This window comes from Mastigoproctus giganteus, chromosome 11 (assembly GCF_048544385.1).
Source record: "Mastigoproctus giganteus isolate SK-2022 chromosome 11, ASM4854438v1, whole genome shotgun sequence".
NCBI lineage: Eukaryota > Metazoa > Arthropoda > Arachnida > Uropygi > Thelyphonidae > Mastigoproctus > Mastigoproctus giganteus.
The window spans coordinates 50,457,651-50,481,734 of record NC_143585.1 but is presented as its reverse complement, the minus strand read 5'-3'; the positions used below and the strand labels follow the sequence as shown (position 1 = coordinate 50,481,734).

At 38.2% G+C, this 24,084-nt stretch overlaps 1 protein-coding gene across 1 annotated transcript in view; it reads right to left on the bottom strand.

The window, feature by feature from the left end:
- LOC150078004 (protein diaphanous-like) overlaps window positions 1-24,084 on the bottom strand; it is a 278,573-nt gene that overhangs the window by 202,794 nt on the left and 51,695 nt on the right. The window contains 3 exon segments of the mRNA XM_090384426.1: window positions 6,669-6,790; window positions 21,432-21,533; window positions 23,105-23,257. Coding sequence (XP_090240552.1) covers window positions 6,669-6,790; window positions 21,432-21,533; window positions 23,105-23,257 — 377 coding nt within the window.

Here is a 24,084-nt window from a genome sequence, read left to right as displayed (position 1 = left end):
ATGTGTTTATGATAGCAAAACAAATGTTATTTTGCCACATTATATGAGATTATAAGCTGAAAAACTTGTGAATTAACTTGAGGGAATATTCAAAGATTAAGGGAGGTATTTTTTTTTTTTAAATCAGATTGGTCCAACCCTTACAGGCAGAAGGAATTTGTAGAGATGGTATTCATTTGAAAAAGAAGGTGCAAGGGTTTTTGCCAGTATCACCGAGGATACCTTAGGGATTCGGGGAAACTGCTAGTTAGGAGAGAGATGGGTAATACAGATACTCATTTATTTGATGACACAAGTCAAAGTAATGCTTGTGTGCATCTCAAGAATTACTGCTTGCCACAACAGCCGATGTTGGCAACATTTCAAATGAGTAGGGCTTACAGTACATGATCACTATCAGCCATGGGCTGATAGTGATCATGCAGTCATTAGTTGGAAGATGAAGAAAGATGTTGCAGTAGTTAAAGGTATGGGTTTTAATTTCCAAGAAGGGGACATTGGCAGTGTGGCATCTAGTAATTGGATGGTCTGCAGAGGGAAGGCAAATACATATATATACCATTAATAAAACAGCACAAGAAGGATGTCGAGATGGATGAATATGGAGCTGATCATTCTAATTGGGCAGAAAAAGACAGCATGGTGACGTTACAGAGTGATGATGAAATATTACCTATAAGAGCTAGCTGATTACTAATAGTAACACAGGCCAAGTAACATAAAAATTAGCACATAAAAAAAAAGAAACACTGCATCGATCATTTCATGTTTAGGTCACTTCTGAAATACTTTATTTTTAAGGGCAATTATTTTAAAATTATTCCTTTAAAAGAGAATTTTTGGAAAATTTTGCCCCTTATATTTCTTTCAGAAAATCCTTTATATCTAGCTGATCCTGTATTACATGAATTGCATGAATTTCCCTACGACTGAAGTCAAACTGAATGATCTTCAGCTACCCACTTCATTCTTGAAACTACTTTACGAACTGGCACTTTTTTACAATTCAAGGGAGCTGTACACATGCATAATGAAGCCATTATGATTAACCTTAATGGTTTTATGTTCCCTTGCCACTTCCTATAACTGGTTGTTGTTGTTGTTTTGGTTTTTAGGAGCATTAGCAACTAAGGCCATATTGCTCCGGTGCGGTGGTCATTCCCTGACCTTTCCGCATCCTCCGTATTTGGTGGTGACGGGCTCGAACCCCGGTCTAATCAAGAAGCGTGTGCCACGCACTGCTGCTCCTTCCCACCTGGCTACGGAGGCGCCCCTATAACTGGATATATATATATACAGTGAAACTTCCCTTTAACGGACAGCCATGGGGAATGAGAATTTGTCCGTTAGAGAGAAGTGTCCGCTAACAAGAAGTCTGAGGGAGAAAAAAAAAAAAAGAAAGAAAGAAAAATCGTTAAACATTTAATGTAAAATTAAATTAAATTATATACAGATTTTGCACAATATTTTTGTAAATAATATACATACAATTGTGCTAAGCATATTATGACTTTATCTTAAGAAAAATACATACAGTAATCACTTATTTTCTTCTGCACCTTCTTCCGGCTGATAATTTTGTTTTCAACATTTGTTTGGAGTGAAGAAACCATCGAAAGTTCTTCAGTATCTTCTTCAGCGGCGAAAAACATTTTTAAACGATTGATTTGTATGAGCGCTTCTTCTATTTTCATCGGTGGTTCGTCATTAATATGTTCTTCGACAGAATGACCTCTTTCCATTTCCTCATCCTCATGAGGAACTTCTTGAAAAATATCGATGATAATGTCGTTGATATCTAGAGCATCATCTTCTGTAGTGAGGTTCGAGTCTATATCTTTGTAGCCAGGGTCACTTATAGCGGAAGTATCGTACATTATCAATAGATGAAGTTCTTGTTCTTCTTGGTGCTCCACATTGCTGTTCACAACTTCGATTTTTCGGTTTGAGAAGCCAGACTTTACAAAACAGTTCACGACAGTTTGTTTTCTAATTGCATTTACTGAAGAGGAAATCCATTGAATCGCATCTAGGATGCTGAGTTTCTTTGCAAGGTCACTCGCACGTGTTACATCGTTCATGTTTGCAATGAGGTCTTAAAACACGTTTTCTGTAGTGAAGTTTAAAATTTTTTATTATCCCTTGATCCAAGGGCTGACACTCTGCAGATGTGTTTGGTGGCAGAAAAACGATTTGAATGTTGGACAATTCAATGTGCGGTTGAGATGCAGCATTATCCATGAAAAGAATAATTTTTCTGTTTTGACGAACATGTTTTGGTTAAAGTGACTTATCCATTCACTCATGATATCTCGTGTCATCCACACTTTTTTTATTAGACTTCCAGTCAACATTCGAAAGATTCAACTTTATGCCCTTGAAACAACGAGGATTTTGTTGTTTTCCTATAACAAGAGGTTGTTCAAAGTCTCCCAGCATATTTGTACACAATAGTACAGTCAAGCGTTGCTTAGAAATTTTTCCACCCTGGCACTTTTTTCGTTTTTTAGACTCATTGTTTTTTCAGGAAGAGCTTTAAAAAACAACCCTGTTTCGTCACAGTTGTAAATATCCTTAGCTTCAAAATCACGACATAAATCTTCCAATTTGACGGCCCACTCTGTTACAACCCCAGTATCAACAGATCCACCTTCACCACTTACGGTTTTCCAAGAAATTTTATGCCGAGTTTTGAACTTGTCTAGCCATCCCACAGAAGTTTTGAACTCATTTACTCCCATAGATTTCACAACCTCCAAAGCCTTTTCCCTAATAATAGGCCCATTAATGGGAATTTTTAACATTGTCAATTTGAAGTCCAACAGTTTTCGGGAATGATTTTTGAACCTGATCATTTACGTGTTGCCAAAATTGTTTGAGCAGTTAATTTTTTTTTTTTTAAGGTTGTCGCTTACCTGCATCTTCCTGATTTTGAGTTTTGCAGCGAGATTGCGAACAGTATTTTTTTGCTGATCATACGCATTAATGAGTTCGACTTTATCTTTTAAAATTAAATGTTTACGAGAAGACATTGTGCACTTCACACGACACTGAACAAAACTGAAAACTGAAACTCAAAAGACGAAAGGCCGACAAAATCCGCCCCCCCTGCACACACCGAATTCATCAGAAGTTTTACACCTGCCTTAAAATTCTTGAAAAAGGGTTTAGAACCGCAACGTAAATCTTGATAAAATTCAGAAAATCGGAAATAGAAAATAAACACACGATTGAGGCAATACGTGGAAGAAACGTTCCTAGAAAAAGGGCCGTGAGCTCGCCCGCTGTCCGTTATGGGGAGATCAAATTAAGTGCTAATCTAAACGAAACAGTGCAGATTGCCTGTCTGTGTCCGTTACAGAGAATGTCCGCTGGACAGAAGCTGAAAACACGTTAAACCCAATAGAGGAGAGTTGGGGAATTTGAAAATGTCCGTTGTAGAGAGATGTCCGTTAAAGAGAGGTGTCCGTTAGAAGAAGTTTCACTGTATATATATATTATCATATACCCCAGGGCCCTTACATCCCTTCAGGTTCAAAAAGTATTTTTGGTTGACTTCTGGTGATGATGAATGGCATTTTCTTCAGTCTCAGCACAACTTATTCTCACTAAACCTCAAAGCACTCAAGAGAAACATGGTTATCAGGATATATCAGTTGCAGAAAAGTGTTACTAATGTAGCTGGTGTCTTAGAATGCTCACCAGATAATGCAAGCTTATTTTGGGATGGCTCATATGATATTTACAAACATAAATCAATAAAAAAGAAACTTTAGCTATATCCATTAATTATTTTATGTTCAGAAACTACAATATGCATATACAGTTGATTCCGGTTAACTGGGACAGATCACTTTGGCCCAATTAAGCAAAATTTTAATGAGCTGAAAAGCACATTTTAACGGAGGCAAAACGGTATGAATAAAATAAAGGGAATGTGGTATTTAAAGAAAGCACGCTGTATTTAAGTTATATTGGTACAAACATTTATTTAAAAATAACTAAAGCTAAAAGCAAACAAAATGTATGTATGTACATATAATGTACATATGTAAAATGAAGATACAGTACAGAATAATGTCAGTGTCAAGCAAAGGTTGCACATTACTTAAGGGTTCTTACTTTGAAAAAGATTATGAAGTGTACCCACCCTGACGTGTTCTCTTTATGGACTGCAATTGAACCAAGTCGGTGCAGGTATCTAATGCTGATAAAGGACTGTCTTCATTGCCTTCCTGCATGAAATAACATCTCAATTCAGCGATACATTTCCTGGCATCCTGGTTAGTCACTCGCTTAGGTATATCATCGTCATCATTTTCTTGGTCTTTTGGTGTCTCGCCGCACAATAATCGTTTCCTCATAATCTTCATTTTCATCGTGGCATTGAAGGTTATTGTCAATTGTTAAATTCTTCACAATTTTGGACCTGTTGCAGTTCCAAAGCCATTTCATTTTCTATACAGCTTATTGCTGTCTGAATCACAATTAGTCATGAAACCACATTTAGCAAAACAATTCTGAATTGTTCTGCTGCTTATTCCTCGCCAGCTATCGGCGATAAATTGTACAGCTTTTAACATTGAAACTTTTGCACTAACCTCTATTGATTTCGAAGATGATGTCAGCAGATTTTCCTCAATTGCTTCAAGGATGTGATTAACCAGCTTTCCGCGATAATAGGTCATCAAATTTTTTATAATTCCCGCGTCCATAGGCTGTATAAGGGATGTGGTGTTAGGGGGTAAAAATTCCAGTTCAATATGTTTTAAACCAGCTACATTAGAGTGTGCGGTGCAGTTGTCCAATATCAACAGAATTTTTCTGGACTTCCATCACAGTTCCGCGTCCCAGTTCATTAGCCACTGCGTAAAACTATATGTGGTCATCCACAGCTTCTTACTGGCAAATTGCCTATTGTAAGCCCCTCGAAACAACGAGGTTGGCACTTTACCAATAACGAAAAGTTTGAGTTTATCATTTCCTGACATGTTTGAGCAGCACAACACTGTTACATGATCCATTGCTTTCTTTCAACCGGACAGTGTTATGTGTGGATAGCTGAGGGAACCATCCAGTGCAGCACGATAATACAGACCTGTTTCAGCGGCATTGTAAATGTCATCCACACTAAATTTTTTAAGCAACTCTGGCAATTTTTCAGATTTCCATTGCTCAGCACTCATAGCATCAGCACTGTCCTTCTCACCATGTGCTTTTTTTCTAACTAATGTCATGTCTACACTTCCATCGAGACAACCAACCATCTATCACTTTGAAATTTACATGACCTAGCTTTTTGGCCAACTCTTCTGACTTGGTTTTTAGCATAGGGCCGCTTACACGCACTCCTCGTTTAGATACAGTGGAAAACCATTGATTCAAAGCATCTTCGACATCTGGATCTTTGCCTTCTCTCTTTTGCTTATGGGATGTTTTCTTTAAATCCATGCGCAATGTCCACTCCTCTCTAAGTTTTTCTTGTTGCTGTAGCAGTCGTGAAATTGTAGATTTTGGCACCTTTATTATCTCCGCTAGCTGACGATGACTGATGTTAGGAGGTTGACTTTTTATCTTGTCAAGAATAGCAATTTTTTCTGAAAGCGACAAATCTTTACATGGCATCTTGACAGGGGTCTTAAATGTACTGAAAAAAAAGGGAGGGGGAAACCAAAATCAGTGCACTGTTTGGTACAGTTTTTAATCTATTCTGTTGTTGTTGTTTGTTTTTAGGAGCATTAGCAACTAAGGCCATATTGCTCCAGGAATATGCGGTGGTCATTCCCTGACCTTTGCATCCTCTGTATTTTGTGGTCACGGGCTCGAACCCCGGTCTAATCAAGAAGCGTGTGCTATGCACTGCCGCTCCTGCCCACGGAGGCACTGGCTTAATCTATTCTAACCCACAAGACGTATACATATGTACTTAGTGTGATCATAAACATCTGCAAGCAAAATTTCTTCAGAATCCAATTACCACGACACAGAACAAACGTAAAACAACCACTCTACAGCACGACTTTGCAATAACTGACTCGGCTGCCGCCCGCACGATCTCGTTGTTATGAACCATATAAATTAGTTTATTGTTCAATAAACTATATTTAGATGTTTGTGCGTGCCATATAAATATAGTTAATTGTTCAATCACGACCTTCATTGCCCCAATTAAGCGGCTAGTTGTCCCAAATAAGTGGAACAAACTTAGGCTAAATATTTGTTTTGTTTCTGTTCTTCATAATTTTCCCCAAATAAGCGGCTGCCTCAATTAACCGGAATGCACTGTATATATTTTTATTATTATTATTTTTTTTTTCAATTGCATTTTTGATGAAACTGATGTACAATTCAAAATTTAAAACTTTAAGGTTGTGATCAAAATCAGAGCCAGTAAATAATGTTCAACCACATGTGAAAAAATTTTGCATTGTTGAACAGTATAATTCATTCTAAGATTTTAAGATACTTCAGGTATTAACATTGCACTCAAAGCAAAATTTCACTTAAAATTGATTTAATTTTAAGTGCAATTTTTAAATTATATACACAGTACATGTTAAAAGTATTATGAGATTAAACAGATTACAAGCTCTTTCATGGGCAGTATAATGTTATTAAGAAAGCAATGGTTATCACTAAATTAAAGATGGATATTACTTCCTTCTTACCTTACAGTATTATTTGTTAGAGCTATTCTTAGAGATTCCATACACTGCATGAGTTTTCCTAAGCTAAGATCAGAATTGTTAAGAAATGCAATATAGTCAGCTGGATTAACTAATCGACTTTTCTAAAAAAGAAAGAAAATAAAGAAATATGTATATATAAAAAAGTAATTATAAACAGGCACACATTAAATATTTTCCAACAACTAAATACTAATTATTAATTTAAAACTCATTTCATACATGATATTATTTTATAATTTAATATTTATATCCACAGTCAGTGGATATAAAAAACTTCTACCCCCATAAGTCTCATGGGTAGAAGTTTTCTCAGTATGGTCTATGCTTGTTAATAAGAGAAACTTTTTACAGGAATAGGATACAGTTAAATAGAAGGGGAACAAGAATATTCACTGATGCTATTAAGGCAGTCTTAGGTGGATCAAAAGACAGTTTTAGGGATACACAAACTAATAGAATAACTAGAGCTGTAGGGAGAAGTGAAAAGTATCCTTGCACTCTTTCTATTCTAGCATGCAGCACCTTAGAAGGCAAGGTATCAGGGATTTCAAACTATGCTGTGGGTCATCATGAACAAGTAAATACATGGACTGTGTAAGAGTAACTAAGAGTAAGAACAGGTGCATATATACCTGCATGTAAATTAATGCTAGGAGCACAGTAAATAACTTTCATGAATTTTAATTACTGATTAAGTCATCAAAAGGAGGAAGGGGGTATGCTCTTAGTTAAGAAGCATATTCACAATGTTGAGTCAGTATAGTAGTAGTAATAGTAGTGGCATGTGATGCAAGAAAGCAAATGTATGAGCTTATGCAGCATCAGCCAAAAAAAAAAAAAAAAAACACACCATTCCCTCCAAATGCCTGTCCAGTTCCTCCTTAAATTTATTCAACCTATCAACTTCCACAACGACAGATGGAAGTTTGTTCCAGCAATTAACCACCCGCTGGCTAAAGGCAAATTTCCGCACATCTATTCTACATCTGTCCTTTCGTAATTTGAATTTATGCCCCCTTTGGTTCGTAATCTGAACAAGTGGAAGGATCCCATCAGAATTCAGTGTGCTCGATCCATTCAAAGCCTTACAGTATATTGTGACAAGCACTTGGAAAACAAAAACTATAAAACAAATTCAAACAATTTATACAGAAAAATAGAGTAGGCAGTAAATCCTAATGTTTAATAATGGGAGATATTAACTTTCAGACATTGAGTGAAACTTATTGGTTGGTCACTAACAAGCTCTCTAGGTGGTAGATGACTCTCATCAACCGGTGAAATACCACCACTTTGCTTATTGGAGGCTTGAAGTGGTGGAACCCATGTTTAGTCTCTACAGCTACGTTCCGGCCAATCCTTTCCTATCTCTTCCATCATGCAGTATGATTGATGATTTTTGAGGTTATGATGAATGTCGTGGCGAGATCCAATATTCCTTACATTTCGGCAGGCCGGCCACTAGATAGTACACCGGACCAAACCTATTGGTAACTCTCTAGGAGGCTTCCGGATCAGCTAGTGTATAATCTTGCTACCTCTACTCTGCCAGATAGTGACTGGAGGAAGTCCGAGTAATGCGGGGAGCATTGTCGAGGCCACGTTATGTCAAGGATCTGGGTATATTCTTACCACATGTACGCCATATCCAAAAATTTCATTACTTCATACAGCAAGTCCCACCCACTTTTTCTTACTATTGAATACACCATGAATTGTCAAAATAATAGAGCAAGCTTATCTGCGAAAAGATCTAAACCTCCCAAGGACTTCCTAATTCATTTATTCGTGATCTCAATTCCAATCTCAACGATGTCTATTTCCACTTGCAGTCTTCCAAACCCCATGTACTTTTTCTGACTGAATCTCAGTTATCAGTTGATTCAACTACTGCTCATCTCAGATGTCCAAATTATTTGCTGTATGATTCCTTTCGCCTCAAAGGTGGTACTTGTGCATATGTCCGTTCTGATATTCCCTGTCAGAAACTTCGCAATTTGGAATCTCCTCTCTTTGATCTTCTCTGGCTGAAAATCTCTCTACCTCATTGTGTAAAAGTCATCTGTTGTCTCTACAGTTCTCCCAACTCCACTAATCACTTGGAGCTCTTTGACTTCCTCTCTTTGCAACTTGACTTTCTCCAGTCCAGCTTTCCTAACAGTGAGGTAATTTTCCTTGGTGATTTTAACGTTCACAACTCCAGCTGTCTTCCGTTTTCTAGTCACACCGACCCAGCAGGTCGAGATGCTGAGGCTTTTGCAATTACTAATGACCTAGCACAGATTGTTCATTTACCTACAAGAATACCGGACAATCCTAATCATACAGCCAATACACTTGATCTTTTTCTCACAAACAACCCTTCTAAGTACAAGTTTGAAGTGAGAGGTCCTTTAGGCACTTCAGATCACAACTTGGTGATTGTCTCTTCTCCAATGGAACCTTTATCTCATGGCTATTCCCAACCTCGTATTGTTTGGCATTACAAGAATGCAAAATGGGATGACCTGCGAGACTTCTTTTCTTCTTTTCCTTGGTCTGATTACTGTTTCAAAACTTCTGATGTCAACGTTTGCTCAGATCGTGTCAGTGCAATTATTCTTGCAGGAATGGAATCCTTTATCCCACACTCCACTTTAAAATCTCGTACTTTATCTAAACCTTGGTTTTCCAATAAATGTGCTAAGGCTGTCCAAGAGAAGAATGTTGCATATCGTAATTGGCTTGTTTCTAATTCTTCAGTTTCATTTTCTGCCTACACCAAAGCTCGCAACAATTGTAAAGCAGTTATTAATCAATCCAAACTAGTTTGAACAGGCTAAGAGTAGAAAACTTGCTTCTTGCCCTAATGGTAGCCGAGCATTCTGGTCTCTTGCCAAAGCTATTGGCCGCAACTTTTGCCCATCTCTGCTCCCACCTCTGTCCAAACCAGATGGTTCTGTTGTCACTTCAGCCAAGGATAAAGCTGACCTGCTAGCATCCCATTTTTCTTCGAGCTCATGTATTAATGATCTTGGTAAAACACCTCCCACCATTCCTAACACGCTCCATTCAATGCCTCCTGTGGTCTTCCGTCAAAAGGATATCAGAAGGATTTTGATGAATCTTGATTCTAAGAAAGCTCTAGGTCCTGATGGTATTTCTCCACTTGTTTTCAAAACCTGTGCTCCTGAACTTACTCCTATTCTTTGCCGCCTTTTTTTCACTTTCTTATTCCAAAGGTGTTTTTCCTTCTGCTTGGAAGTTTGCTCATATCCAGCCAGTTCTTAAAAAGAGTGACAAATCCCTGCCATCCAATTACCGTCCCATTGCAATTACTTCTACTCTTTCTAAAGTAATAGAGAAATCAATTAACCGCCAACTCTTAAACTACCTAGAAACCTTCCATCTGATCAACGATCGCCAGTATGGATTCCGTCAGTGTCAATCCACTGGTGATATTCTGGCTTATGTTACCCATTTATGGACTAATTCAATGGAAAGGTTTGGTGAAACACAAGTAGTTGCTCTTGACATCTCAAAAGCTTTTGATCGTGTTTGGCATAAAGGTCTTCTAAACAAGCTTCCATCTTATGGTTTGCCAACTGTTTTTAGTAATTGGTTATCCAGTTTTCTCTCTGATCGCTCACTGAGGGTGATGGTAGATGGCTCTCTGTCTTCTAACTTCTCCGCTAATGCCGGTGTCCCCCAAGGTTCAGTTCTTTCCCCCACTCTTTTCCTCTTGAATATCAATGACCTTCTTCCATTGACTGGAAATCCTATCCATAGTTTTGCCGATGACAGCACATTGCATTCAACTTTCCATTTTGAGAAACCTTGTCCTGCTCAATCAGCTTCAAGTTCTCGAAAATCTGCTGCCAATTCCTTAAATGCCGATCTTCAGGTAATTCTCCAGTGGGGCAAAGACAACTTAGTTGATTTCAACCCTTCTAAAACTCAGTCTTGTCTTATATCTCGCAAAAAGGATTCTTCTGCTCCTATGCTTATCTTTAGTGACACTCCGATTTCTAGGCAAAATGATATATCTCTTTTGGGGATTACCCTGACTTCTAATCTCTCTTGGCACAAGCACATTACAAATATTGCTTCCTCTGCATCTAAAAAACTTGGTTTTCTCTTTCGCTCTCGGCGTTACTTTTCTTCCAAACAGCTGCTCACTCTGTATAAATCGCAAATCCGCCCTGCCATGGAATATTGTTCCCACATCTGGGGTGGTGCCCCCAAAACCTCTCTCAGGCTTCTTCATTCCATTCAGAAGAGGGCAGTTAGGTTAATTAATGATTCATCTCTAACAGAGTCTCTCCACTCGCTTTCTCATAGACGCACTGTTTCTGCTGCATGCCTCTTCTACAGATACTTCCATGGGCACTGTTCTTCTGAATTGGCTTCTATAATTCCCGCTCTCTCTTTCAAAACAGTCCGAACACGTGCCGCCACCAGCCAACATCCATTTACTGTCCAACTTCAAACCCACAGAACCAACTTTTCATCTTCCTCATTTATTCATTCAACTGCCATTTTTTGGAACAACCTTCCTTCATACGTATTTCCTGAAAATTATAATCTACAGGAAGTTCAAGTCCAATATCAACAAATATCTTCTTTCGTCTTCTCAACCTCCAACCCAAGCACGGTACTAAGTACTATAGGTTCTAATACCTCTCATGTTTGGGGTTCTCATAAAAAAAAAAAAAAAATAAAGCTAGCATGACTTTGTGTGGATTTACTGGATGACTGTTTTCTACAGAAGCATGTTAGAGTGGCAAAAATCAGAAGAAATACCCTTGATCTGGTTATGAGCAGTGACTCTTCATGCATTAAGAACCATCTGGGTGGCAGTAATTAGTTTGATGTGGAGAAGACAACTACTAACGAGGGTAAAAGAAAGGGCTTTTTCGTTCGTAAGGGTGACTACAGTGTCTCAGAAAGATTTAAATTCTATACAGTAGGACCAGCTGATAATGTTACCAACAGCAAATTCTAAACAGAAAACATTCAGGGAATGTAATTGTATTAAGTAATCAAAGAAGTTACTAGGCCTTTCATTGCAACTAAGAAATACTGTTCTAAGCTTAAACCTAAATGGATATCAGATGAACTGATGAGACTTGTAGCACAGAAGAAAAATGAAAATGCACATAAATTATCAGGTGATCTAGATGCCTATGGCAGATATAAACTACTCTGTAATCAAGTAACAAAGGAGGTTAGGCAACCTAAGGCAGACTAAGAGAAGTCTGTGGCAAAGAATGCCAAGAAAAGCGGTAAAGACTCCACTGTTAACAGGAGAGACTGCTTCTACAGGGATGGGATAAACTTAAATAGAAGGGGGGTGCAAGAATATTTGCTGATGCTATTGTGGGTCGGAAAACTGCTAGCTTGGAAGGATACACGGACTAATAGATTAAAAGTAGCCGCAGGCAGAAGTGAAAGTGAATCTTGCACTGCTTCTACAGGAGCATAGAGAGCCAGTTGCTGGGGATTTCAAGAACTGCTGGGCGTCAGCATGAAACAAGTAAATACATGGGCTGTGTTAGAGTAACACAGAGTAAGAACAGGTGCATGTATACCTGCATGTACACAATTGCTAGAAGTATAGTTAATAAATGAGTTTGAAGTGCTGGTCAAGACATCAAAGGTGGATATCGTTGGGATATCACAGACATCATGTCACACAAATAAGCAGTGCAGAATTGGAATTTGGGGAGTACAATGTGTACAGGCAGGATAGGAAGAGAGAAGAGGTTCTGCTGTTATTTAAGAACAAAATCTAAGGAAGTGTATCAAGTTGACACAGATGGTCAGTGCAACGTTGAGTCAGTTTTGTGTAACATAAGCACTGGGAAAGCAAAAATGAGAGCAGGAGTGTGTTATAGGCCTAATGTTCCTGATGCGTACAATGAATAACTTTACAGAGAAGTAGAGTGGGCCAGTAAATCAGATTGTCTAATAATGGGGGATTTTAACTTCCCAGATATTGACTGGAATTTGTGGGTTGGTCACAAGCACACCAGCAAGATTTCTGTGGATTTACTGGATGATTGTTTTCTACAGCAACACAGAGGCAAACAGAGAGTAATGCTCTTGCTATCAGCAGTGATTATTCATGCATTAAGAATTTGCAGTTAAAGGAACACTAGACGGTAGTGATCACAGTGTACTGATGCGGGATTTACTTAAAGACATAACTACCATCAGGGTTTGGGTTTTATTGGCACATCAGCAACTGAGGCTATAATGCGCCAAATACCAGTCATATTATAAAAAGTTAAAACATTCAGTGACCTAAGTAGTTAGGCCACCATGTCCAGATATATAATAACAGGTATATAAAAAATAAACCAATAAAGAGATAACAATAACATAAATTTTAAATACAATTAAAAACTTTCATTGATTTAAAATAGTTAAAAACAGCAGACATGTTGTCATTGTCAGATAAAATCTGACTGAGTGTATAAGGTTCAGTCAGATGATTAAAAGTGTTAAAACGGGTGCTGCTAAAATCTGGACAGTCAATTAAAAGGTGTCTAATCGTTAAAATTGTGCCACAGGACACACACACATAGGAGGGTCATCAGCCCTCAGCAGAAACAAATGAGTTAAATGACTGTGTCCTATGTGGGTCCGAGCAAGAACAACTTCCTCCTTACGATTCCTGCGCAGACTAGACTGCCACGGTTCAATTACAGGCTTTATATGATATAATTTATTCGCAGTCTGTCTATTCCACGAATCCTGCCATTGGGAGTGTATCTTCTCGTGAATGATTTGCCTGTAGTCTGTATAGGGGACTGACAGGCAGCAGTTATTATTGTAAATTGCTGATTTGGCTGCGGCATCAGCCAAATCATTTCCTGTAATCCCAATGTGGCTGGGAATCCAGCAGAAGCGGATATCATATTCACGTCCACAGAGGAAGTGAATCTTCTGCTGAATACTAGACAGAACTGGATGAGGATTATATCTCACAGATATTAAAGCCTGTAACATGCTAAGAGAGTCGGAATATAAAATGAACCGTTGGTATTGGCATTTACTAATGTGATCCAAGGCTAATTCAATTGCGTGCAGCTCTGCAGTAAATATGCTATATTCAGAGGGAATCTGCTCCGATGTAGTGCTGTCTGTAAAGACAGCAGCAGATCCCACATATGATTCTGACTTCGAACTGTCTGTGTAAACTGGTGCGAAGTCAGAATGTTCAGCTCGGTGTGCTGAATAAAGCTGCAGGTAGACAGATGATGGAGTGTCCGACTTTCCCCAATTCCGAAGGGACAAATCACATTTCGGTACATGAGCATGCCAGGGTGGAAGGGGTTACTTAGGTGTTTGGGCAACCTTGTCTACCTTGATATTAAGTTCTTTGAGTAGCTCTTGGAGACGAATACCAAAAAGACGATTGGCAGTCTTACGGGTATTGTACAAATTTTCCCATCGTGGCTGAAAAACAGATAGCCACGTAGGGTGGTCTGGCAGGGATTTCAGTTTTAAAGCGTACTTTAAAGACAACTGTTTACGTCGAAGCGATAACGGTGGTTCGTTTGCTTCGACGTATAAGCTCTGGACAGGAGATGTGCGATATGCTCCAGTAGCGATACGGAGAGCCTGATGATGGACAGGATCCAGCCATCAAAGTACACTGTCTCTGGCTGAGGAATATACCTGGGACCCATAATCTAATTTGGATCACACAAGTGCACGGTAAAGCAGTAGGAGGGTGCATCGGTCTGCTCCCCAAGATGTAGAGGAGAGCGAGCGGAGAATATTAAGCCCTCGTGTGCACTTTGTGCGGAGTTGACATATGTGATCCAGTAATGTCAGTTTTTTTTATCAAATATGAGTCCCAAGAATTTTGTGTCCCCTGCTACTGGAATAGCATTTTGTCCAAGCCTTAATTCAGGTTCAGGATGAAGATTACGCTTACGACAAAAGTGTACGCAAACTGTCTTCTCCGGCGAGAACCTGAAGCCATTAGTAAGTGCCCAGGAATTGAGGCGATCAATGGCTTTTTGCAGTTGTCTTTCAATAACCCTCATGTTGCATGACTGACAAAAAATGCTAAAGTCATCAACATAGAGGGCACTGTTTACAGTTGGAGGAAGTTGTTCTGTGATGGAATTTATTTTGATGGCGAAAAGCGTGACACTTAATACTGATCCTTGTGGTACTCCCTCCTCTTGGCTGAAGGAACGAGAGAGTGAGGATCCCACACGAACTTGGAAAGATCGATTGGCTAAAAAGTTTTGAATAAAAAAGGGGAGATGCCTCTAAGGCCTAGGCTATGTAAATCTTTTAAAATGCCAAATCTCCAAGTTGTGTCATACGCTTTCTCCATGTCAAAGAACACTGACACCAAGTGTTCGCGTTTTAGGAAAGCATCCCAGATGGATGTTTCCAGTCTAATAAGATGGTCCAAAGTGGACCGGTTCCTTCGGAAGCCGCACTGGATGTTGGAGAGAAGGTCATTTGATTCTAAATACCATATTAAACAAGAATTAACCATTCTCTCCAGGATTTTGCAGACAGCTAGTCAGAGCAATAGGACGATAATTGGTAGTGAATTTCGGATCCTTTCCTGGCTTAGCAAAGGCAAGAACGATTGCCTTGCGCCAGGAATCCAGAAACTGCCCTTCAATAAAGATTCTGTTATATAGAAAGAGCAGATAATTCATAGATTTTGGTGAAAGATGTTTAATCATTTCATAATGGATGCCATCTGGTCCAGCAGCACTTGCTCTGGAAAGAGCGAGGGCTTTTTTCAGTTACTGCATAGTAAATGCCCCATTGTAGGGATAGATGCCCTCAGTCTTAAAATTAAGTGCTTCTTTTTCTAGTTTATGTTTCAGGACCAGGAACTCTGGGGAATACAAAGATGTTGCAGAGATGTTAGAGAATGTTTCCCCAAGAGAATTGGCTATTGCAGTTGGATCTGCAATAGTGCATCCATTATAATCTAGGATTGAAGAAGGGTGGGATGTATATTTTCCCTTCATTTTCCGGATTTTATCCCAGACTACCTTAGAGTTGGTAGACTGGTTAACAGATGATATAAAACGGATCCACGATTCCTTTTGACTCTGACGGCGGATATATCGTGCTTTGGCTCGTGCATGTTTAAAGGCTATAAGGTTGGTCGTGGTAGGATATCGGCGGAATATCCCCACGCTTTGTTTTGAGCCTTTTTTGCTGTTGTGCATTGTGAATTCCACCAAGGTTTGGGAAATGGTGGAAACCGGGCAGATGTTTTTGGAACAGCATTCGCAGCTGCTTGGACAATATTTTCTGTGATGTACTTAACTGCATCATTGATAGGCTCTTGACTGACTGTGCTAAGATCAAAATTTGCCTGATGTTGGAAGGCAGTCCAGTCAGCCTGATCAATCTTCCACCGTGGTAACCTGAAGGGAAGACATGGCCTCCCACTGTGTAACGAGGTTATCACAGGGAAGTGATCATATGGATTCTCCTCCACTTCCCAAGTGAGTGAAGGGAGTAGAGAAGGGGAGCAGATAGAGAGATCAATGGCAGAAAAAGTACGGGTAGGCATGTGGAAGAAGGTATTTGTTCCAGTATTTAGAAGGGAAAGGTTATTGTCATTTAGCATATGCTCTATGACTCGTCCCCTTCCATTGATGTTAGCACTACCCCACAGGTTGTTATGTCCATTAAAATCCCCGAGAAGTAAGAAAGGGGGAGGCAACTGCGTTAGAAGATCATCAAGGTCTTCCTGGGAGTTGTCAGTCCCAGGTGGCAAATAGATAGAGCAGACCGTTAATAAAAATCCCACCGTAAGGAGAATTGCAACAGCTTCCATGCTAGTTGTAATTAGCAAGGGCTGCGCTGGGGTCTGGTTACCCACAAGGATAGCCACTCCCCCATGAGCAGGCCCATCTGCAATTCTATCCTTACGAAAAATTGGTGTTATGCATTGTGGGATCATCATTTGCCTTTAGATAAGTCTCCTGCAAGCAAAAGCAAACTGGCTCGTGCTTTTGCAGGAGGGCCTTGATGTCATCAGTATTTCGCTGGAATCCACGACAGTTCCATTGTAGGAATTTAGCCATTTTGGCTTGGTGGGTCCATCAGGCAGCTTCCGAGGTGCTGAGGGCTTACTTTTGTCAGGCTTGGGTTTATCTTTTTTGGGGAAGAAAGGATGCTGTCCCGTGTCCATTTCTTCCTCAGCAAAGAGTTCCAAGACTTTGGGTACCTCCTTCTGCTCGACATCCATGTTTTCTTGGGTACTAGGGTGGACTTCCCCTTTCTTATTCTTTTCTTTCATAATTATCTTTGTTACTTGTGGAGCATTAGGAGGTACTGATATAGGAGTGGCAGCTGATTGGTTTTTCTGTGCAGGTTTTTGAGAACTTAAGAGATAACGCACAATGGGATTGAAAGACTCCTTTGGAGGAATGGTCATGTCCGTCTGAGTTCCGATGGAACATCTCCCTGCTACCTTCTGCGCGTAGGTAGGTTTGTTGATATTCAGGGGTTTGACTGATTTCCTTGCCTCCTGATATGATATATTTAGCTCTGCCTTCAGCCGTTGAATTTCTTTTTCTTCTTTCCACCTCTGGCATGCTCGTGAGTAGGCCGGGTGTTCGCCTTCACAGTTAATACAGGTGGGTTTTGCGGCTGAACATGCTGTTGTTTCGTGGTCCTTTGCACCGCATCGAGCGCATGCAAGGACTCCACGGCAGGCCATTTGAGAATGTCCATACTTCTGGAATTTAATACACCGTAAAGGGTTCGGAACGTATGGACGCACTGAACAATTGATGTATCCAGCTTTAATCTCGTCAGGAGGTTTAGGAGAGTTAAAAGTCAGGATAACGCTCCTGGTTTTAACAATTTTTCCATCCCTTCGCGCAGTAATTCTCTTAACGGCAGTAACTCCCTGTGGTTTTAATTCGGAGCAGATTTCCTCCTCGGTTACGTCGAGAAGGTCCCACTCCGAAATGACACCTCTCGATGAATTGAGTGTTCTGTGTGGTGTCACTGTTATTGGTACTCCTCCGATTGATGTTACTCGGAGTAGATGTTCAGACTGCCTGTCATTTTTTGTTTCAATCAAGAGGTCCCCAGAACAGAGCCTCTTAACTGACTTGGGTGAACCTGCTAACCGATCCAACCCTTTTTGTATAAAAAAGGGTGACATTTTACCAATCGGTGTTTCATTCGTGGAATGCATAATTAAGAACCTTGGGACAAGCCCTGATGGTAGTTCGGTTCGCTGCCTCTTTGTAGCAATAATGCTATCTGGCTCTCTGTCTCTGTTTTCAGATAGGGACCGGGTTGGGGCCCCTGAAGGAATATATTTATCAGGATTCATGAAGTTTTGAAGTGGTTCAGTGCCCGGGCTCCCCACCCACCACGGAGACCAAACAGACGCCCACTACACGGCATGCAATAAATGCGCTCGGGAGTGGGACGCCAGGGCTACCCAGACACAATACCCGCACCGCCGCCAGCCTGAATCCTGTCCCTCGGACCATGAGGGTAGGGGCGTGGCATTGACACGGTTGACCCTCGCAGGCAAGCCTACTAGCCGATTGATCCTAGCCGGGCCTTCCAGGACCACCCGTCTTGTCGAAGCAGGGGCCAAAGTGGTGTATTGAAGCTGGGCCCCCTCAACCACCAGGATCCCCCTTTCCGAATTTCCACGGATCGCAGCGCACAGCAAACACGCCGGATTCCATTGATGTAAGCCTGGAACCTGGGCTGTGGGCGTTGGATCCCAGTGATGCTAGTCTGGAAGTCCAGCAGCATCACTGGGAGGTCCCCTCACCACGTACAGGTGCTCACGTCAAGGGGTCCATCAGGGGTAAAGGTTTTTGCTTTCATAGAAGTGACTACAGTGGTCTCAGACAGTTTTTAAATTCTGTATGGTGGGACCAATTGATGATGTTATCCACAGCAAATTCTAAATTAAAAACATTCAAGAAAGTAATCATGGAAGGTGCTAGGCTTTTCATACTGATTAAGAAATACCATTCAAGATTTAGGCCTAAATGGAGGTCAGATTAACTAATGAGACTCGTGGCAGAGAAGAAAAATGCATGGGATGCATATAAATTCTCAGATGACACAAAAAAATAAAGTCTATGATAGATATAGGATAGTCTGTAATCTAGTCACAAAGGAGGTTAGGAAAGCGAAGGCAGATTATGAGAAAGGTTTGGCAAAAGGATGCTAAGAAATACAGCAAGAACTTCTTAAGTTATGTTCACTCTAGAAAAAGGTGAAGATCCTGCTTAAATAATTGACCATCTGAATGAGTATTTCGCATCTACATTCACACATGAGAAGTTATTAAGGGAAGAGAATGCCAGAAGTTTAACAAACTGTAACAGGTTGAGTAATGATTTTCTAATAACCGAGAACAAAGTGGAGGAGAAATTGTTGAAATTAAACATAAGAAAGGCACCCGGGGTGGATGGGATCTATCCAGTTATATTAAATAAGGCAGCAAAGGTAGTAAGCAAACCATAAGTGATAATTATGAGAGCATCCTTGGACTCAGGGGAAGTCCCCACAGAGTAAAGATGTGCAAATGTCTCGCCAATTCACAAAGGGGGATCTACAGGTGACACGAGTAAATACAGACCAGTTAGTTTAACTTCTGTTCCGGAGAAAATAATGGAGTCACTGGTTAAACATGCATTGCAGGATCATCTAGACAAGACTGTAATAATAATTCAGACACCGTATGGGTTTGGTAAGGGAAACCATTGTCTAACAAATCTGATTGGATACTATGATGTAGTTACAAAGGAACTGGATGCAAAAAATAATATTGATATCATATACTTGAATTTCAGGAAAGCTTTTGACACTGTTGAGCATGGAAGACAACTGTACAAATTGGAGCAGTATGGTATTAAGGGAAAGTTGCTACAATGGATAAAGGGGTGGTTGAATGGGAGAAGACAGAGTGGTAATCAATGAATGCTGCTCTTTATGGACTAATGTTATTAGTGTAGTACCCAAGGTTTGGTGTTGGGTCCACTGTTGTTTTGTATATTTATCAATGATACTGATGAAGGTATACTAGGCTTAATGTCGAATGATATAAAGGTTCGCAGGGTTGTTAATGACAGTAATGGCAGTGTGCTTCTGCAACAGGATTTAGAAAAGTTTGGCAGATGGGCTGAGAAGTGAAAGCTGAAGTTTAACATTGACAAATGCAAAGTACTGCGTAAGGGTAGAAGTAACCCCAGATTAACATACCAACTTTGTGGTAATACATTTTGGCTGGTGGAAAATGAAAGACCTGGGAGTAATTGTGCAGTCACATATGAAGTTTTCTGAGCAGTGCAGACAAGCTGCCAGAGCAGGTCATGAGATATTATCAATGATATACAAGAATATAAAAGGAGGTGATTATCCCTTTGTATAAAGCAGTGGTCGGGCCACACCTTGAGTACTGCACACAGGTCTGGAGGCCTCATTGTAGGAAGGATAGAGTTGCTTGAGCGATTACAGAGAAGGGCAACAAGATTGGTGAGGGGGGGAACGAAGGGGGTGGTCTTACCAAGAAAGGCTTAAGTTCTGCAAACTGCAGTGTCTGGAGACTAGGCACCTGCAAGGCGATCTGATTGAGGTGTATAAGGGCTTGAATGGGTTAAGCAAGCTGAATGCTGATGGGATTCTTCCTCTTGCTCAGATTAAGAACCTGATGGGGCATAAATTCAAATTGTAGAATTTGAATTTATGCCCCATAAATTCAAATTCATAGATGTGTGGAAATTTGCCTTTAGCCAGTGGGTAGTTTATTGGTGGAACAGACTTCCATCTCTTGTTGTGGAAGTTCATAGCCTAAATAAATTTAAGGCTGAGCTGGACAAGCATTTGGAATGAATGGAGGGGTGAAATGGGAGTTTTGTTTGTTGTTTTTTTTGGCTAATGCTGCATAAGCTTTCTTTCTTGCATCGTATACCTCTACTAATGCTAATGTTAACATCCAGAGAAGAATTCTGTATAATATCAAATATTCTTTAGAAACCTAAACAAGTCTAAGTCTAGTCATAAACAGTCTAGCATTTCTTAAAATATCTATCTTAAATTAAAGACAAGTAAAAATGCAAATCACTGAATGGAAAACAATGATCTAAAACAATAGATGCAGTTAGATACTCATTTCATAAAACAAAAAAAAAAAAAAGAAGAAGAAGAAGAAAAAAAAAAGTTGTCTGATACTTTAATATTTAACACGAAATACCAAAGAATTTCATTTCAATAAATCTATTTTCCTGAGCAATCATCTGCAGAAAAAAAAAAAAAAAAAAATGGAAATAATCTGATGTAAATAATCTGTAGATGAATTTCCATTTCATATACAAATTATTTACATTAGACATTATTACTACCTTCATAATCCACAAATAACCATAAACATATTCATAAACATATTACACTGGAAATTATTACAACTATAATCTATAAATTAAGTCAAGTGTTATAATCTCTTAAGCAAAGAAAAATTATTTAGAATAATATTTTACTTTGTGAATATTCAGTTTAAAATTTTATATATATATTTTGGATAAAGTAAATTAATGATAAAAATACCAAAGAAACAACACCCATGTGATTATTTTTTTGTCACAAATTTTTATTAAAAAAAAAAAAAAAAAAAATTCATATTGGTTTATGGAACAAAATAGTTTATTTTAAGTTTCAACTGCATGCTTTATCAGTTTTTCATTATGTTAAAATCTATTATAAGTAGCATATACTTACAACTGCACTTCCTTTCTTATGCATAATAAGCATTTCTTTTTTCTTTTTTATAGAACAACTCCTGAGGGGTTCCTTTTTCTCTTCTGAAAGATTCATGTCATCCTTTAAAAAATAATAAAATAATTATTTGATGCTTAAATGGAAAGGTTATTTTAGAACTACTGCATATTCCACCCACATTAAAAAAGTTTTCAGAACAAGAAAAATTATTCTGTGTATGAAAATTCATTGATAAATTAAAAACGGCATGCACAGAAGTACCCCTTAAAAGAGATGAGTTGGTTTCATATCCATCCCATAGTTTTAGATTTAAATGGATTAAAATTCTTAACACAGGTACACCACTTACTGTAATCACTTTTGAACACAGCTTAACTGATAACTATAACTGAAGAAACAAAAACATGGCTGTTCAGCATTGCTTATTGATGCAGATGCTTTCGCCTTTTTTATGTACGCATAAAAAAAAAAAAAAAAGATGAAAGCAACTCAGGTTTATATTTGACAAGGGGAAAAAATATGCAGTCTGCTCATTCATGACAGCATTATAAACAAATAGTACTAAGGCTGGAAGGAAAAAAGATCAACCTGTTTAAGATTTTAGTGCGTATCCTAACTGAGGCAAAATATATTTTTGTGCGATTTAATGGGACTAGACCAACTTGGATTTCAAATGCACGTCTCAATTTTTCAAGGGACACAAACTGACCATAGTATATCCAATAATTAATTCAATTGGTATAAATTAGTCTTACTTCATAACTTTGGAACAAGAAGCTTTGCTAGTATTCCACACACTTAAAAATGCATAGTACTGCTGAATATATAAGATACTTCAAATTAAAGAATTTGTTAAAATGAAGAAATGCAGTTAAGCCATATAAATTACTTTTAAACAGAACCACTGCAATAAGTCCTGTCAAACAAAATAGTTTAACTGCCTAATTTATAATTTATGACCTGACATAAGGTTTTCATTTTTTGAATGCATCCTGGAGAGTACTAGGAGGCATAGTTAACATTGAAGCTCACTTCAATTGTACATGATTATGAAGCATGGTGCAATTATCTCAATGGTTGCAACACTGTTTACTTACATAGATTCAGCTCATAATTTTAGTAACTTCATTCATATCTTAGATAATTATCTATTTAATAATTAAGTTTTGTTTTCCACTTATTAAGATAAGATAAGAATATATGAAGGTAAGATTACACAATGAATCTTAAAATGTCACAAATTGTTAAGAAGAGTTTTATGTTGAAGCAAGGGTAAAATTCAAACAAATCAACAATACAGGAATTTTTCTAACCTAATGTAAAAATATTCAAAAATATAAATTTAATATTTTTGGATAAAGTTTCAGTACTTTTATAAAGTACAGAAATTAAACTATTATAGAATAGTTAATTTCTGTAATACTTTGTTTTAAATTTTATTTTTTTAATATATTTTTTATTTTAATAACAATTTATTTATTAGTTCTTTTTAACAATAATTATTAAAGTAGTGCTATATGTTCTTTACAATACTTCAATTAAATATTGCAGATTAGCTTTCAAAGGAAGATTTATACTCCAATTAATTTATCTCCAATGTTAATCAGTTAAACATTGCTTCATTAATTTTATAGGAATTACTAGATTCAAAATTTTCTTGAATTGAAACCTACCAACATATATTCAAACTGAAGGTTGATTTCCTCTTCTGTGAGTGTATTCAGGTTACTTCCAAACTCTTGAAAATGATCACTGAAGTCATCTGATTGTGGTCTTTGAACATGGGAATACTTTTTATCTTTTTTGCCCTTCCCAAAGACATCTAACTATTATAAATAGTATAAAAGTAAGAGATGCTATAAAAATAATATAAGTAAAATGAGTCAAACAAATATATCATCTGAAATATTTTGATAAAAAAAATTATCCACCACACTTTTTTTATTGCAGAGTTTGACAAACCTGAGCACCAAATCAATATCATGGTGCTTAGAAATATTATTCTTAAATAGTCATTTGATAATATTTAATTTAATCCTGAAATAATATCAAACTCATGATAGAAGAAAAAAAAGAAAACAAAAAAAAAAAAGATGAAACTGTCATTACAATTCACCTATATCATGGCTACAGAGGTAATTTTATGAATAATGATTGTGCATCAACTACAATTTCTCATTGAAATCTATATGGTTTTCAGCTATATTATTTAGTATGTATCTTCCTATTTTTTTTTGAATTATGGAATATGCAGCAACTAGTTAAAATTTAGAAATGGGGTAAAATTTTTAATAATAAGTTTCTTTATCATTCTGCCTGAGAGGAAAAACTATTCATCAAATGAAACCATACTATGAAGTAACTATATAACTGTAGAATTGAATTCACATCATATTTCAACAAGTTAGATATGAAAGTTTCAAGTGTGTTGCAAGGATGTGAAAGTTTCAAGTGTGCTGTAGAACAGTATCTTACATTCCCAGTAAATATGTTGAGAAAATTCCAATGTACGCATTCATAAAATAAATACTAACATATAATTCTGTCCTGCTGCTTCCTTTAAAATAATTGGATAAATCCCACTAGCATCTCAAGTCTTCTTTTCCATTTTCAGCACAATTTCTTTTTCAGTGATTACACTAGTCTAGTTCCC